We start from the raw sequence: 16,486 nt of genomic DNA, 5'->3' as shown, positions 1-16,486 counted from the left end.
GGGAAGGCCTGCCACCTACCCAGGATTGACCATCAGGAAACAGCGCTGACCCTCAGTGAGTGGAAAGGAGCTGCGGCCAGGCTCCTCTGGTCCTCAGGAGGCTTTTTCTCACTTTGGGTGACGGAGCCAAGTGGTCCTTCCACGACCCTGAACTGAATGTTTTCAACAGTCTTGAGGGGTTGTGTTTCCCAAGTGCCTTCAATGAAGACGGCGGGCAGGCAGGCCCTGCTGGGGTCAGGGGACCTGGCATCCTATTCCCAGCCCCGCCACCCAGCAAGGTCCTCAAGGAGTGTCCCGTGAAGGCATCAGAACATCATCCTCTGAGGGCCAGAGGGTGCCAGTCCTGCTTGTCGCTCTCTGTGGGCAGCTGTTGGTGTCACGCACGATGCCTCAGTGGGTCTGTGTGCAGCTCACGTGAGTACACACGTGTTCCTCCCCTGGGTGAGGAAGTGATCTTCCTTTACTCTAGAGGCATGTCTGCTTGTCCACCTGGGCGTCAGAGGCAGCACCCCCACCCTGGCCCCGCGGAGGGCTGGAAACCAGCGAGTTTCAGGCAGGGTCAGCTGCCAGGGACCCTCTGGCCTCCGTCCAGCGGGCCCGCTCGGTCCCCACCCTGCAGAGCATGGAGCAGGACGTGTGGCTGCAGCCCCTCCCAAGGCCCGGCTCCTCCCGCCGGGTGTGGCGGGGAAGCCTTTCCGATGACTCATGCTGCAGGGAATTCCCTAATGACTCGGAATATTTTTACTCCTGGGCTTGCACACAGTTTCCTACTGAGGAGGCCAGCAAGCTCCTGATAAGGCTGGAGCACAAAGGCCCATTCAGGCCCATGGCCTCCCTTCCCACAGGGGCTGCGGCTGCGTTCCACACCCGGTGGCCTCCCAGCAGCTTTGCAGACACAGACACCAGAGGCCAGGGGGCACTGGACCCAGGCCAGGGCAGTGCGAGGAATCAGCAGTCAGTGGGGTGGGGGCCGCTGGGGAACGTCCCATGTGGGGGTCCCACGCAGCAGGCACCGGCCACCCTGGCTCCTACTCCGGCCTCCTCCTAGAGCAGGACTGCGTGTGCACTTCTGACCACAGAACAGAGACTGGGCCAGAGCGCCCAGGCCAGGGTGAGGGATGCGGGAGCCCTGGGCCTGTGAGCCAGACCTCAGTGGCCTGTCTGCCTCTCCCCTTTGCTCCGTGCTCATCTGTCTGCGGCTCCGGGATCTGTGCTTTCAGGCGCTGTGACAGGGCTGTGAGCCTGTGCGGGTGGCCAGGCTGGTCAGCTTGCGGATGTGCTTGCACAGTGGGACCGCTGGACCCCAGGCCAGCACTGGACGGGATGGTGTCCCACGGCCCGCGAGGGCCTGGAGGGGAAGGCAACTCCTGCCATGCTTGTCCTCGGTATGCATGCCTACCACCCACTCCACGCCCGTGTTTCCTTTGATGACTGTTCCACCTGTGGACCTGTAGCCCGTTCCCGGGAGGCTGGGCTGGTCTCTGAACCCTCCTGGAGGGTGGGCGATGGACGCTGGGTGAAGGGGTCTGTCAACCTCTATGGACCAGAGGTGAAGCAGTTGCAAGGCCTTGCCCCAGCTGTTTAGGTTTGAACATTTAACTGCTGTTTTGGGGGCAATGATGAGCTTTGTCATAAGAAAAATTGTTGTTTTCAAAAGGCACCAAGGACGTGGGAGGCTGGGTTACAAGAAGAGTCATTTTGGTTTCCTCAAACCAGCGGGGGTGGGTGGGGCCCAGTGGCACATCCACAGTGGGTCTGGGCACCGCGGGAGCCGTGTCCATGGTGCTTCGCATGGGCACCAGGGACCTCTGCCGTTTATTGCCCAAGTTGGGGTCACTCCTTCCCTGAGCCCTGCCCTCATGGGAGCATCTGCTGCTTGTGGAATGCCGACACTTTTAAGGGCGGGGGTGTTCTTTCCGTCTCCTGTTGGTTTTTCCTAGAGGAGAGACGGATGCGGGTCCCCAGGCTCCAGCAGTGTTTGATCCCCTAGTGGGTCATCTGCTGGATGCTCCGCGCGGGCACTCGGCGTCCCGAGGGGCTGATGTGGACTGGCACGTCCAGGCTTCTCTGTGACTGACATTTCCTCTCTGCTCCGCCCTCCGCCCCTGCCCGGCCAGCACTGCGAGGGAGAAAAAGGCGATGCTGTCTAACTTATTTATAATTTAGTATTTGTAACACACACATTTCTTCTTGGAAAACAGAGAGAAAGCAAAAACTAGGCCCAGAACCATTACTAGATGTAATGATTCATTTGGGGAGTGACTTTATAAAAAAGCGCAACAAGGTCTGTGTACAGGAGATTGGCATCTGTTAATTCCAAATAACGACCAGGCCTTGTAGGCAAAGCATGCCTGCCAGAGGGGCTTCCTAGCACCGGGAACGTGGCTCCATCACCCCAGCCAGCGGGTCCCAGGCATTGCTTCCCTCCAGGGCCTGGCCCGGGGACAATAAGCCCTTTCTTTCACGGGCATTGGAGCCTTTTCATTTTTTCAAACATGCAAACGGCCACGGGGTAAGGTTAAAAATACCTTGTGTTTTGCATTTCTGTGTCCTGATGTGGCAAAGAGTAGTCTCAGAGAGGATTTTCTTATTCAGCCCCCAGTTCCCCTGAGCAGGGCAGGACCCATGGCTCTAGGGCCACACTCTTTAGAATAACTCTGCTCCCAAGACCCACGAGGGCTCTTCAGGCCCAGGTAATGAGGCCCCAGCTCCCACTGTGTGCACCGCACTCAGGCCCACATCCTAGACGATGGCCTTCCTACCGGGGTTGCCTGCATTCCTCCTGGGTCACTCCCCCTTGGAGTGTAGACCCCTTCCAGGGCTGATGCTAGGGACGCTCAAGGGCTCCCCCTGCAGAGTAGGGGTCTCCAGACCCCCACTCCAGACCTGCAGTTAGGTCTGTTTGAGCTTCTCCCCTGGGGGCCTGGCATCCACTCTCTGTTGGTCAGTCACGCAGGGACCCACCCCCCGTCAGCTGCTGCTGAGCCGGCCGGGCAAGTGTGGGTCCTCTCATCGCAGGACTCCAATCTGCCTATGTCCAGCTACAATTTGGGGGCCGCCCCATCAGGACAGAATAACAGACTTCCCGAACCCTTTCTTGCAGATGGCCACCACATCTGGGAGATGGAGGCAAAAACCGAAGGAGACCTGTGCAAGCCGGTGAGTGTGGACCAGACAGGTGGCTGTGGGGGCAGGGGGAGTGGATAGATGACCTCGGGGGCCACGGCTCTCTGGGGGGACTCTTGACTTCAGAGGGCTCCTGGCCCAAGGCGCATGGCGTCTGATTTTTTGCAATGAACCAGGGATGAGCATACAGAGAGAGTGAGGAGTAGAAACAGTTGTATAGCATAGGGAGCAGACAACGCGGATGCGGGGTAACTGCAGAGAGCCAGGCATCGCCTGGGCTGCCCGCCCCCACCAGGTAGACCAGGTGCACGCACATGCCCAGAGCCTGCGGTCTCCTCTGGCCATTGTCACCAGGGACCCCAGACTCACTGCCCTCCGGGAGGACCCCCTCTCCGGAGGCTGAGCCCTGCCCCTCACTGCCTGGCCATGCGGGCCCAGGGTTTCCTCCAGCGTCCTTGGTTCCTCATGGGCTGTTCTTCCAGCAGGACACAAGCTCAAGGTCAGATTTAAGTGCTGCTCCACCTGCTTGTCCTGCTGGCCCGGGTGACCTGCAGGCCCGAGGTCCGCTGTGCACCCGCCCTCTGCAGGGCCCAGGGCCTGCCGGTGCCCATCTGTACACTCGGCCCCCGTGGTGTTTGTGGCTGCTCACACCTAAGGAAGAACTGGGGGGGCCTGAGGGAGAACCAGGAGGGGGGCTGAGAGAGAACCAGGGGACCTGAGGGAGAACCAGGGGACCTGAGGGAGAACCGGAGCGGGGAGGGGGGGGGTGGTGGGCAGCAGAGGGAAAACCAGGAGCGGGGCCCGAGGGAGGACTAGGAGGGCCTGAGGGAGAACTAGGAGGGCCTGAGGGAGAACTAGGAGGGCCTGAGGGAGAACTAGGGGACCTGAAGGAGAACCAGGGAGCCTGAGGGAGAACCAGGGGGTTGCTGAGGGAGAACCAGGGAGCCTGAGGGAGAACCGGGGTGTGGGGGGGAGCTGAGGGAGAACCAGGAGGGCCTGAGGGAGAACCAGGGGACCTGAGGAAGAACCAGGGGACCTGAGGGAGAACTGGGGTGGGGGGGGCAGCAGAGGGAAAACCAGGAGCGGGGCCTGAGGGAGAACCAGGGGACCTGAGGGAGAACTGGGGTGGGGGGGGCGAGCTGAGGGAGAACCAGGGGGGCCTGAGGGAGAACCAGGGGGACCTGAGGGAGAACTGGGGCAGCGGGGGGGCAGCAGAGGAAAAACCAGGAGCAGGGCCTGAGGGAGAACTAGGAGCGGGGCCTGAGGGAGAACCAGGGGGGCCTGAGGGAGAAACAAGGGGCCTGAGGGAGAACCAGGGGGACCTGAGGGAGAAACAGGGGGCCTGAGGGAGAACCAGGAGGCCTGAGAGAGAACCAGGGGGGCTGAGGGAGACTGGTGCCTTCTTGGTGTGTTTTTGTCTGAAGTCGGCAGCAGCTTCTCCACTGACATGGTGCACCTTTCGGCCTGCGTCTTTATTTTGTAAGAATGGCCAGCAGAGCAGCCCTGTGCTCTCACCCACACTCCCAGTCCTTGCCTTCTGGTTGGGGTATGGAGACCGTGTGTCTGAAGTGTTTATTGATGGGTTGGAGGTGGACAGCACCTCCAAGTGTCTGTCTTCCTTTGTCCTCACAGAGCAGGAGGAACCTTCAGGTAACATAATGCACAGGCTGGCAAGTGATTTTTTTTGACTTTTTAAAAATTCTTTACATTTAAAATTTTTAATTTATTTATTTTAAATGAAAAAATATGAATTTTTTTAATGATAAAAGGTACAATTCACAAAGAAGATAGACATTATAAACCATTAGACACCTAATAGCAAAGAAACAAAGATACATAAAGCAAAAATCAGAAGAAATATAAGGGAAAAGAAAAAATATATAATCACCGTAAGACATATTAGCATTTCTCTGAGAATGTTTTATGAAGTGCAGAAAAAATAAAAATAAGAACATCTTGAATGAGGTAATAATTTAAATATAATAGATTTATATTTGTTTTATATTACTCTTACATCCTACAGTGATTTTTTGAAGTTCGAAATTCCTCCAGTCTCTCTCCCTCATCCCACTGGTCCCTCTTGATGGTGGCGTGTGGGCGGTCCCTTCCCGAGAGCACAGGCAGTGGCAGTCATTGTTCAAAGTCCCATTCATGATAAGGACTGAATTTTTTCCGTCGGCTGCAAGGTTTGCAGACGTGATCCCGGTGCCCTCTGCCCTGTGTCTGGAATCCCCTCCCTCCACACAGGTGGCTTCATCAGGAAGAAGCACCTTATTGTCGTTCAGCTGCTAAGTCGTGTCCAACTTTTTGCAACTCCATGAACTGCAGCGTACCAGGCTTCCCTGTCCTTCACCAACTCCCAGAGCTTGCTCAAACTCATGTCCATTGAGTGGATGATGCCATCCAGCCATCTCATCCTCTGTTACCTCCTTCTCTTTCTGCCTTCAGTCTTTCCCAACATCAGGGTCTTTTCCAGTGAGTCAGCTTTTTGCATCAGGTGGCCAAAGTACTGGAGCTTCAGCTTCAGCATCCAGTCCTTTCAATGAATATTCAGGGTTGATTTCCTGTTGGATTGACTGGTTTGATCTCCTTGCTCTCCAAGGGACTCTCAAGAGTCTTCTCCAGCACCATAATTTGAAAGCATCAATTCTTTGGCGCTCAGCCTTTTTTATGGTCCAGCTCTCACATCCATACATGACTACTCCAAGCATCTTTACCTGTGACTTTAGCTTCCTTTTCCAAGCACTGCTCCACTTACAGAAACCTTTCCAAATGGTGTCAAGGGAAACCTTTCCTTCCAGGCCCAGGGAGGACACCTGTATCCCCCTGTCACCTCCCCCCCCCTCCAGGGTGTCCAGGCCTCTAACCTCACACACTGCCTTACGGCTCTTCCTGGTTCCATTGGAGAAGTGTTGCTGGCATAGGAACTCCACTTCTAGACAAGGACTGTAGGCCCCACAGGCCCCACAGTTACAGAGGTGGACCTCGGGTTTACCGTGACCAACACCAGCTGCTGGCGGTCACCCCGAAACAGAGGCCCTTGGCTCCAGGTTCCAGCCCCACTGTAGGCCCAAGTCCTCTGCCCCCGGGCCACCCACCCCTTCTCCCTGGGCAGGAAGGAGAGGCCAGCAGAAACTGTGCATTTTTGGCATCGAAATAATTCCTCCAAGTTGCATGTTCAGATTTTCCGTTGTTGGGTTTCCTTTTCCACTGTGAACAGTGCATATTTTAAAGAAAACTTAACCATTATCAGTCGTGTGTTCTGAGAGAAAAGCATGTGAACAGCAATGTGCTTCAGGTTTACGGTTTCACCTTTCTTATCTCTTAAATGAAGTTTACTTTCATATATTTCTTCTAATTATGAAAGAGTGCCATATTCATTGTGGAAACTTGGAAGATATTAACAAAGTATAAAAAGGAAAACGCCTAGTGAAATTTCAGTGGGATGTGACCACCATTAACATGTGGGCGTATTTCCTTCCACCCTTTTCCTGTCATGGGCGTATATCTACACGCACACACACATACATGCACATTATACATTTCAACAAGGCTGGGTGGCACTGTGTGTGTGGTTTATGTATGACCTTAAACAGTGTATGCAGTTGGTATGTATCTACACACACACACATACATACATACTATACGTTTCAACAAGGTTGAGTGGCACTATACGTATGGTTTATGTGTAACCATGAGCAGTGTAGACAGTGGGCATGTATCTACATAACACATGTACATACACATTATACATTTCAACAAGGCTGGGTGGCACTGTGTGTGTGGTTTATATACAACCATGAGCAGTGTAGACGGTGGGTTTTCTCAAAGTAAGTGGCATGGAGGTGCTGAGTGCCGTTTGGACCCCTCGCCCTGGTGCTGGAGAGACAGGTTTCCCTTCTGACCTCTAACCTCACTGCGTATTTAGTGCTTCATCATGATTTAATAACCTGTCCAGCGTATCAGTCTGTGCCCACATCTAAATACAGTCCTCCAGTCACTTGGAACAAAGAGCACCCGACCCCCCGATGTGGAACCTGCTGAAGGTTCCTTGCCCCACCGGGCATGTCCTGGTGCGTCTCTGCAGCCATTCCTGCGTCCCAGCTCTAGTTCTGGTCTTGACTTGAGCAAGCCCTCTACCTTTCTGGCTCTTGTCCTCCTTTCTGCTGTTGACTCCGATGTCTTCCGTCATTGAGCACCAGCTGTGTGCGCGATGCCAGCATTACTTGCAGTCCCCTCCTCAGACCACCACCCCGAGGAGCATCTTCCTTGTCCTTTCCCCTGTGCCAGTGGTGGAGCGAAGACTTGGAGATGTCAGAGCCTGGACTGAAGCGCAGGCCTGTCCAGCCCGAGTCGGGCTCCCAGACACGGACTGCAGGACTGGGACACAGACTTGGCAGAGGTGCAGCCCCGTCAGGGGTCTGACTGAGCACACATGCCCTTGCAGGGTCACCCACCCTTTGCTCCACTGACTCTGTCTTGTTCCAAACGGGATGAAGTTATTAAAACAACAGAAATGCACTTTCTGACCCACATGTGGTCCTAGGAGACAGAGCCCAGAGCAGGCTGCAGGCCTGGTCCTGCCACCACCACCCCCCCACCCCCCGCACCCCGCCAACCAGATGCCCTTAAAACACTGTGCCTCATGTTTTCACCTGTAAAGGGAAGAGTTGCCCTGAAGTTCTCACTTTTCTGTTTAAACATTCTTAAGATTTCATTATTAACTGGATTGAATCAATTTTGCTGTTGATTAGGTAATAGGCTACAACAACTTTAAAAAAAAAAAAAGTGATGCCACAGATTTTTCTTCTACATTTTCCTCTTGTTAACTGAAATCGTATGATAAAAATCATTGAAGAAACCTTTTAGGATGTGAAATCTTGCCCTACCTGACCCCCAAAATCACGGCCCCTCTTTGGTGCTGAGGCTGGGCCCTCGTGTAGATGGCCGGGCACCTGAGCACGTGGACCCTCCCTGCTTCCTTCTCAACACACGCTGGCCCCACCCCAGTGACTCCTCTGTGTATCTGTACTTGAAAGGGGGCAGTTTTGTGCAGATGTTGCTGATCTTTAATTTAAAACCTGGAAGGATAACAACAGCCTTCATAAACCCTTGGTCCATCATGCCTGCCAGTCCACCTTCCCGTCTCCGTCCATTCTTGGGGTCGTGGCTCAGGCTTTGGGCCATTGGCACAGAGTGTCTCCAGGGGGCACTTGCCCTGGGTCTCTGCTGCCAGTTACCTGGGCAGGTGCTCCTGGCTCCACCTGCAAGTCAGTGCCTGGGGGCTTATTAGTTTCCTGCAGGTCATGCTTGGGTCTGGGGGCAGAAAGGCGTAGGGTCCTCCCCAGTGGCTGGTCCCCTCTTGGCACCTGTGCTCAGGGCTTCTCTCCTGGACTCAGTCAGCGGCATCTTAGATGAAGCCCCCGCCTCCTCCCCGGACGCTCCCCTCAGCCCTCTCTGGGCTCTGGCCGTGCAGGATCCCCAGGCCTCAGGCTCTTGGGTCAGCCTCTCCAGGGAGAAACCTGCACCTCTCGCTCTCGGGGGCGGGGGGTGGGTTGCTGGGTGTGTCCCTGGCTTGTGAGTTGCTCACTACCCTCGCCCACCTCTTTCTGTCTAGAACTCACTGGTGGTGGAAATCCCGCCTTTCCGCAACCAGAGGATAACCAGCCCTGTGCAGGTCAACTTCTACGTCTGCAACGGGAAGAGGAAGCGGAGCCAGTACCAGCACTTCACCTATCTGCCTGCCAATGGTAACGCTCTCTTTCTAACCGTAAATGCTGCCAACGAACCCACGGGGTGCTTTTCCTAAAAGAAAATCAGGGACCCTGATGTTTCGGTCGCTTCAAACTGTGTGGTCGCGCTGTGGGCCCAGCCATCATGTCCTGTTAGCAAGATCTCGTCGTTGGTTCCTTCCAAACAGAAGTGGAGCTTTTGGTGTGCTTTCCTTCATTACTGTGGGAGTGGGGCTGCATTTGGGGGTGATCACTGATCCTTTGGAGGCTGCTTGCTGATGTGAAATCGCCAAGGGGGCAAGAAGGTGCAGCTGTTTTATTCTCAGAAGCTGATGAGGTGGCCTCGGCATGAGTTAATTTCTCGAGATGCTTAAGGTGGAAATGCAAGTAGTCGTCATGATTTTGCAGGTGCTTGAGAAATAAACCTGAGGCCTGAGGCTGGTGACTGGTGTGGTCATTCACTAACATGATGGTTCCGTCCCCAAGCTGACATCCCACATAAAACTCTCAGCTGGAAAATTGCCTCTCCCCTTGACCAGGAGGCTCTCACCCCCAAACACCCTTTGTTGTTGTTGTTCAGTCGCTCAGTCGTGTCCGACTCTTTGCGACCCCATGAACTGCAGCATGCCAGGCCTCCCTGTCCATCACCAACTCCCGGAGCCTACTCAAACTCATGTCCATTGAGTTGGTGATGCTATTTCACCAAACACCCTTTACCTGAGCAAAAACACCTTGTTCACATTCACACACTTTGAGGGTGGTTTCTCGTTCTAAAAAGGCCTGTTTGCACCTGTTCCACGTTCCAGGCTATTTTCTTAAGGAGAGCGACACTGTTGTTGCTTCACCCCTGAACTCACAGGCAGTTGTTTCCCAGCAGAGCTCAGCCCTGCAGCCGGGTGCCCCGACCCCTGCCACCTCCTCCAGGCAGGCAGGTCTGTGTCCAGAGAGGACCTAGTCCTGGTTCTGTTGTGTCATGTAAGCGCAGCTGTTATACTGTGGCTTTTGTTCTGAAGACTTGAGAGATCCCTATAATCTAAGAGGGAAATCACATACTTAGAACTAATTGCAAAAGCAGCTATATCCTTATGAAGATATTTTTAGAGGCTTCAGTTTTCTGTAAATGTGAAACCCTCTGTGTTACAATAGACTAGGTGACAGAAAGCCCTAGAAAACCTGTTTGGCCATCAGACAGTAGAATTAACTGTTTTCCGGGAAACCAGTAGCCAAGGCTTTCCAGGTTTGAATAACGTGGTTTTGCTGTAAAGTCACCGTGTCACAAGCGTGCACATGGACAGAGCCGCAGGAACACGTGCTGCTGTGGGCCTGTGCACGAGGAGAACATCTGCCCTCCTGCCCTGGGCCTGTCTGCACATCTGTGGTCAGTAATGGGTGCACCTCTCAAGTCCTGCCTGCTGTTGGACGCAGTACTGCAGCCCTGGTGGCAGAAGTATTCAGTGTTGACTTGAAAATGTAATAATCATGTCCTAATTAAAATTCAAGTATGGTTGATTAAAAATTGAATGTTATAAAGAAAAATCACTTTCTGAAACAGTTTAGAAACTAGTTCAAACATCGTTTCCTACATTTCACTCCAGGTTCACCTCCCACTAACACAGATGCTCCAGTGTTCGTGGGGCCTGTGCGAGAGTCAGGCCGCCTTTCAGATGGGGGTACTGAGGCCCCCAAAGAGATGTTGCTGAGGTCATGGGCAGGGCTGACTTGGGACCCCCATCTCCCCCTCCCTGCAGCCATCATTCAGTCCTGCAGGCCCCTCCACCAGCCCCTGCTCCACACCCCTTCACCCCTATGTCTGCCCAGAATGCCCCCTTCAGTTGGTGACCCTGCTCCACCCGCAAATTCTCTGTCCATCCTTCTGTCCATCCAGAGCACGGCCGTGTGGCCTGGTCTCCCTTCACATCTCTCCTGGACATTTGCTTCATCCCAAGAGGCCAAGGGGGCCATGCCACCCACCCCTGGAGCTTAGCCCTGCCCACCTTCCTGAGTGGTCTCCATGCCCCAAGGGGCTGTGATCACAGACACCCCACTGAACTGCAGGTTCCCTGTGAGCAGCCCCCAGGCAGCCCGGACTCCTTAGCAAATCACAGGAGCCATCCCTATATGTGTGGTTTTTTTCCTTTTCAAAAAAATAAAATAAATGCATGAATGAAAAAACAGAATTCAAGTTTCCAGTTTTGGGTTTGGTGTTCTTACGATTGTCACTGCCTCCTTCAGCTTCAGGCTGAGTCTTCCCAATAGTGGTGCTGCTGAGGGGGGCAGGCGGGCAGAGCCCCACATCCCCACTCCTTCCCCACATCTTGTCTCAACCCTGCCCTCACCCCTGGAAGCCTTGACCGCAGGGAAACCCACCGCAGCCCCCTGCCCCCTGCCGTCCGGCACATCATGTTAGCATCAGCTGTTCAGCCTAGAAGGGAGTCCTGGCTGCTGGCCTGCGTGGGGCCCAGGCAGTTTGGGTTCCTTCCTTGGTGGCTCAGACGCTAAGAATCCACCTGCAATGCTGGAGACCTGGGTTCAATCTCTAGGTCAGAAAGATCCCTGGAGGCCACTCCAGTGTTCTGGCCTGGAGGGCTACAGTTCATGGGGTCGCAAACAGTCAGACACGCCTGAGTGACTTTCACTTTCATTTTCTTTCCCTCCTGGGGAGGGGTCTCCAGCTGTGGTGGGACACTCAGGGCAAGCAGAGTGGGCAAGGCCGGGCTCTGTGGAGGCTCTGGGTGAAGGTCAAGGGCAGAGCAGAGCAGACATCCGGGTGCTTGTGCTGCAGACACACCGTGTGCGGCCGGGGTGTTTCCCTCTGGTTGGCTACCGTCTGGGTTTAACTCACAGTCTTCTGAAAGGAAGCGGGCAGTCTCTGGGGTAACTGAGCTGAAGACCCTAGTCCTGTCGTTGGGACTGAGACCCTCTGGGGAACAGTGACGGTCCTAAAGTTCACATGCACCAGCCGTGTTAAAAATGCAAAGCAGCCTGCCTGTGGGGGCGGCCCCTGAGTCTGGGGGATGGTGGTGTCCACTTTAGCTATGTCCCAGGGGCTTGTGTTCTTGGCGATGTCTGGTGCCCCTTGGACAGGCAGTCTGCACGCAGGGAAGAAGCCCAGCTAATGACCGCAGGATCACAGAAGGAAGTCTGCGTGCTACTGAGTTGAGAGTCCGGCAGAGCCTGGGGTCTAGAGATACGGTCTCTCCATCTGAGATGCTTCTAGCTGTTCCCCAGACTGCCAGCCGTGGTGCCCAGCCCCCTGTCTACCTGTTGCTCAGGCCATGAGGGTCCTTGAGCTTCGCCGGGATCGCGAGAAAGCCCTGGGGACACTCAGGCGCCCACATGGCCTCTGCCGACAGAGAAGCCAAGGGCCTGAGGCCGAGGGTCGCACACTTGCTGGGTTCAGGTCAGCCGGGTGGCCAGGACTGGTGGCCAGAGTCACAGGCAGGCAGCCATCCCACCCGGGCCGTCAGTGCTGCAGCCTTGCCTCATAGCCAGCTCTGGGCTGACCTTTCCACTGGGCGCCTGGCTCGTCTTTCCCTGAGTTCATGGCGCTGACATTCCATCCTGAGTACTGACCTCCCAGAAGCCAGTATGCACACCCGGCAGTGACCGAGGAAGGCGCCTGGCTCCCGAGCTTCGGGGGCCGCCCCCAGGCCACCCTCTGACCACTCCTGTGAGCCGGGCCTCGCAGGCGCCCACTCTTCAGCATCCCCTCAGGTCGCAGATCCCAATGGGCCCCCACGTCCCCTCCCACCCCATGTCACAGCTGTGTCTTCATGGCCTTGACCGCAGGGAGCCGTGCCTCTGATCCTGAGACACGTGTGTGCACAGGCCATGTCGCTTGCTTGGAGCAGCTGTGTCCAGAGCTCACTGAAGCCAGGGCTTCAGTCTGTCTCCATCCTTCGCCCTGAAGGCCCTGGGCTGAGTTTTCTCACCTTGTCTCCCATGGGAACGGGGGGGCCAAGAGACGGTGCAGATAGACCTCTGTCCACACCAGGGCCCGGCTGGCCTCGCCTCATCTCAGAGGACCCTTTGGCCTCCTGGCTGGGCAGGTCTACAGCATTCCCCCCATGCAGGCGGAGGGCCAGGGGTGTCCGTCCTGGGCCTACAACCCCTAAACTTCTGCCCGAAGACAGTGGAGCTGCATGGGGCCGGGTGCAGGTGGGAGAGTGGTGGGGGGAGAGCCACTGTGGTTGGTGGCCTGGCCAGTCCTGGAAGCTTGCAAGTCAGCTCAGCCGTGTGGCCGGGGTGCCGTGTGGGGTGGGGGCTCGTGCGGGCACCTGGCCAGGCTTCTCCTGCTGTTATTAAACCCCAGCTTTGTGGGCTCCCTCACAGCTCCAGCCAGGGATGAGGGATCCCTGTTTCCAGCTCTTTCCACGTTAAACCTGCCGCACAGGGGAGCTGGGAGCTGGCCGCCTGTGTGTCCGGGGCCCTGCTGCCGGCCCCGGAGGGATGAGTTGGGGGAGGGGGCTTGGACACTCCTTGCTGTGGGTCTGGCCTGCGTGCCACTGTCCTTGGTGTCTGGACCTGGTGGTGGAGAGCCCAGGTGTTTGGTGGGGACTGGAGACTGTTCACCTGTAAAGACCTTCACGGGGTCAGCACCATCGGCTGTCTTGACCGCTGACTGCTTCAGGCTGCTGCCCGGCCTCAACTCTGCAGGGAGGGTCTGAGCTTAGAACGGAGTAAGGATGGGGGAGGGTGAATTGGGGGCTTGAACTGGTAGGAACGAACATGGGCGCCCTTTCCGCGGGGTTCTGGGCCAGGAGCCCAGCACAGCCACACCAGGCCTCCCCTGCAGAGACCGTCACACATGGCGGAACGAGGGGGTGGAGGGAGGCCACCAGTCACCAAAACCTGAGGTGGCCTGAGTCAGGCATGAGGCCGGGCCCCCAGGCACAACCTCGCGGAGCGACTTGGCAACTCCTGGTCCCAACGAGGCGCTCACGCAGAGGTCACCCCAGGTTGGCCCCTGGGCCCCGAAAGAGTCACAGCCCCTGACGCACAGTTGCCTGGACCAAATGGGGGAGGGTGAGCCACGGTCCTTCTGATGCAGCTTTCGCGGCACCAGGTGAAACCCAAAAGTGACCCGCTTGTTGGTTCGTTTGGTCTGTTCTGCCCGCCATCCGTCGTCAGCCCAATCAGGGGAGTCAGATCCCCAGGCCGGGTCGACCCAGCAGGGCAATCGCCATGGACAGCCAGGCCACCTCGCGGCTCACACCCCACATGTCTGCCTTAGAGCCATGAAGCCAGTCCATATCAGCGTGCCTGAGCCTGCGGTCGCTCCGTCTCTTGGGGTCCCCTTGATGCTCCTACAGAGCTGCCAGGCGGCACCCCCAGGATGGCTGGGGAGACCCAGAGAGGATGGGCCTCCTGCCCCATTGGGCTTGGCTGGAGCTCCTGGCAGCATGGACCTGAGATCTCAGTGCCTGCTGTGGTCGTGAGGTTCCCGCGCCGAGCCGGGAGCTTGTCCTCTGGGACCCGGGACCTGGCACAGGTGTGTGGGGAGGCTAGAGCTTGTCCGCAGAGGAGGAAATGTCGCTCTTGCTATTGTGGGCTCAAGTCCCCTTGTCCTCTGGTCCGGCCGCCCATCCCCACGATTCCCTTCTGCCCTGGACGCGGACAGAGGTGCCCGCCCACTGAGGCTGGCAGTTCAGGCAGCTCCCCTGCCCACGATTCCTGCCTCAGAAACCATGCCCTGAAGTTATCCTGTGGGTGTCTGTGTTCACGGCTCGAATGTCATGTAACAAACAGAAGACAGTTTGGGCTTTGCTCTCTGGGTGGACAGCCTCTCCTGTGCAGGTGGGGCCGGGAGGGGCTCACGGAGCGTCCTCGCCACAGGGTGGGCTCACGCCCGTGCTGCCCTTAGGAGACTCTGCAGGCGCAGGGGCGGCGTCTCCAAGAGGTCCCAGCCCACCTGGGGAGGCTGCAGTCAGCTCAGGTGCTGGGGGTGCCAGATCGGGGGTGGGGGGGCTGGTCCACCTGGCTCACAGACGCCCCTGCCTCACTGTGTTCCCGTGTCTCCCCAGTGTCCCCCTCACTGTGCCCCCTCCCTGTGTCCCCCATGTCCCCCTCACTGTGCCCCCTCCCTGTCTCTGTGTCCCCCCAGTGTGTCCCCCCGTGTCCCCCCATGTCCCCCATCTCCCCCTCCCCCTCACTGTGCCCCCCCGTCCCCTCTGTGTCCCCTCACTGTGCCCCCTCCCTGTGTCCCCCTTACTGTGCCTCCCTCCCTGTCTCTGTGTCCCCCCAGTGTGTCCCCCCATGTCCCCCTCACTGTGCCCCCTTCCTGTGCCCCCCTCACTGTGCCCCCCTCACTGTGCCCCCCCGTCCCCTCTGTGTCCCCTCACTGTGCCCCCTCCCTGTGTCCCCCTTACTGTGCCTCCCTCCCTGTCTCTGTGTCCCCCCAGTGTGTCCCCCCATGTCCCCCTCACTGTGCCCCCCTCCCTGTGCCCCCCTCACTGTGCCCCCCTCACTGTGCCCCCCCGTCCCCTCTGTGTCCCCTCACTGTGCCCCCTCCCTGTGTCCCCCTTACTGTGCCTCCCTCCCTGTCTCTGTGTCCCCCCAGTGTGTCCCCCCATGTCCCCCTCACTGTGCCCCTCTCCCTGTGGCCCCCTCACTGTGCCCCCCTCCCTGTGCCCCCCCGTCCCCTCTGTGTCCCCTCACTGTGCCCCTCTCCCTGTGGCCCCCTCACTGTGCCCCCCTCCCTGTGCCCCCCTCACTGTGCCCCCTCCCTGTCTCTGTGTCCCCCCAGTGTGTCCCCCCGTGTCCCCCTCACTGTGCCCCTCTCCCTGTGGCCCCCTCACTGTGCCCCCCTCCCTGTGGCCCCCTCACTGTGCCCCCCTCCCTGTGCCCCCCTCACTGTGCCCCCTCCCTGTCTCTGTGTCCCCCCAGTGTGTCCCCCCGTGTCCCCCTCACTGTGCCCCCCTCCCTGTGTCCCCCTCATTGTGCCTCCCTCCCTGTCTCCGTGTCCCCCCAGTGTGTCCCCCCGTGTCCCCCCATGTCCCCCATCTCCCCCCCGTGTCCCCCTCACTGTGCCCCATGTCCCCTGTGTCCCCTCCCTGTGCCCCCCTCGCTGTGTCCCCCTCACTGTGCCTCCCTCCCTGTCTCCGTATCCCCCCAGTGTGTCCCCCCGTGTCCCCCCATGTCCCCCATCTCCCCCTCCGTCTCCCCCTCACTGTGCCCCATGTCCCCTGTGTCCCCTCACTGTGGCCCCGTGCGTCCCCCAGGTCAATGCACAGTGAGACCCTCTCTCTGGACCGCGGCCCCACGGCATCGACGCTCTCCTCTCACTGACCCGCTTCCTCTCTGCTGTCTGCCTCCAGACACCGTCCCTAGGCTCGGGGTCTCGCCGCCTGGCACCCGTGTGGGGCAGGTCCGCTGGCAGCAGCCCTTGGGCTGTGGGCTCAGCCCGACCCCGGCTCCTCCTGCGCAGTGGAAACCGTGCTTGTGGGGCCCTCGGTCCCCTCCTAGCTGGACGTCACCTGACCGGGGGGACCAGGCCGCCGGCAGGTGCTTCCAGGGCCGAGCCCACCCACCCACGTGCGGTGTGGATGCTGGCCATGCTCCTGGGTCCGTCCGTCAGGAGAGCGCCTCTTCTCTGCCTCCGTCACTCTTCTTGTCCATTCATCTCTGTC

At 57.7% G+C, this 16,486-nt stretch overlaps 1 protein-coding gene across 5 annotated transcripts in view; it reads left to right on the top strand.

Annotated features, from left to right (window-relative positions):
• NFATC1 (nuclear factor of activated T cells 1) overlaps positions 1 to 16,486 on the top strand; it is a 91,845-nt gene that overhangs the window by 43,713 nt on the left and 31,646 nt on the right. For 4 of the 5 annotated variants that reach the window (XM_065932269.1, XM_065932266.1, XM_065932268.1 and 1 more), the window contains 2 exons: positions 3,104 to 3,159; positions 8,744 to 8,876. In XM_065932269.1, coding sequence (XP_065788341.1) covers positions 3,104 to 3,159; positions 8,744 to 8,876 — 189 coding nt within the window. Of the gene's footprint in view, positions 1 to 3,103; positions 3,160 to 8,743; positions 10,824 to 16,486 lie in introns of those variants that run through there. The other variant, XM_065932270.1, reaches the window with a different exon arrangement.

Source organism: Muntiacus reevesi, chromosome 4, assembly GCF_963930625.1.
Source record: "Muntiacus reevesi chromosome 4, mMunRee1.1, whole genome shotgun sequence".
Classification (NCBI taxonomy): Eukaryota; Metazoa; Chordata; class Mammalia; order Artiodactyla; family Cervidae; genus Muntiacus; species Muntiacus reevesi.
The sequence above is the reverse complement of the archived record's forward strand: the minus strand, read 5'-3'. Positions and strand labels throughout refer to the sequence as shown.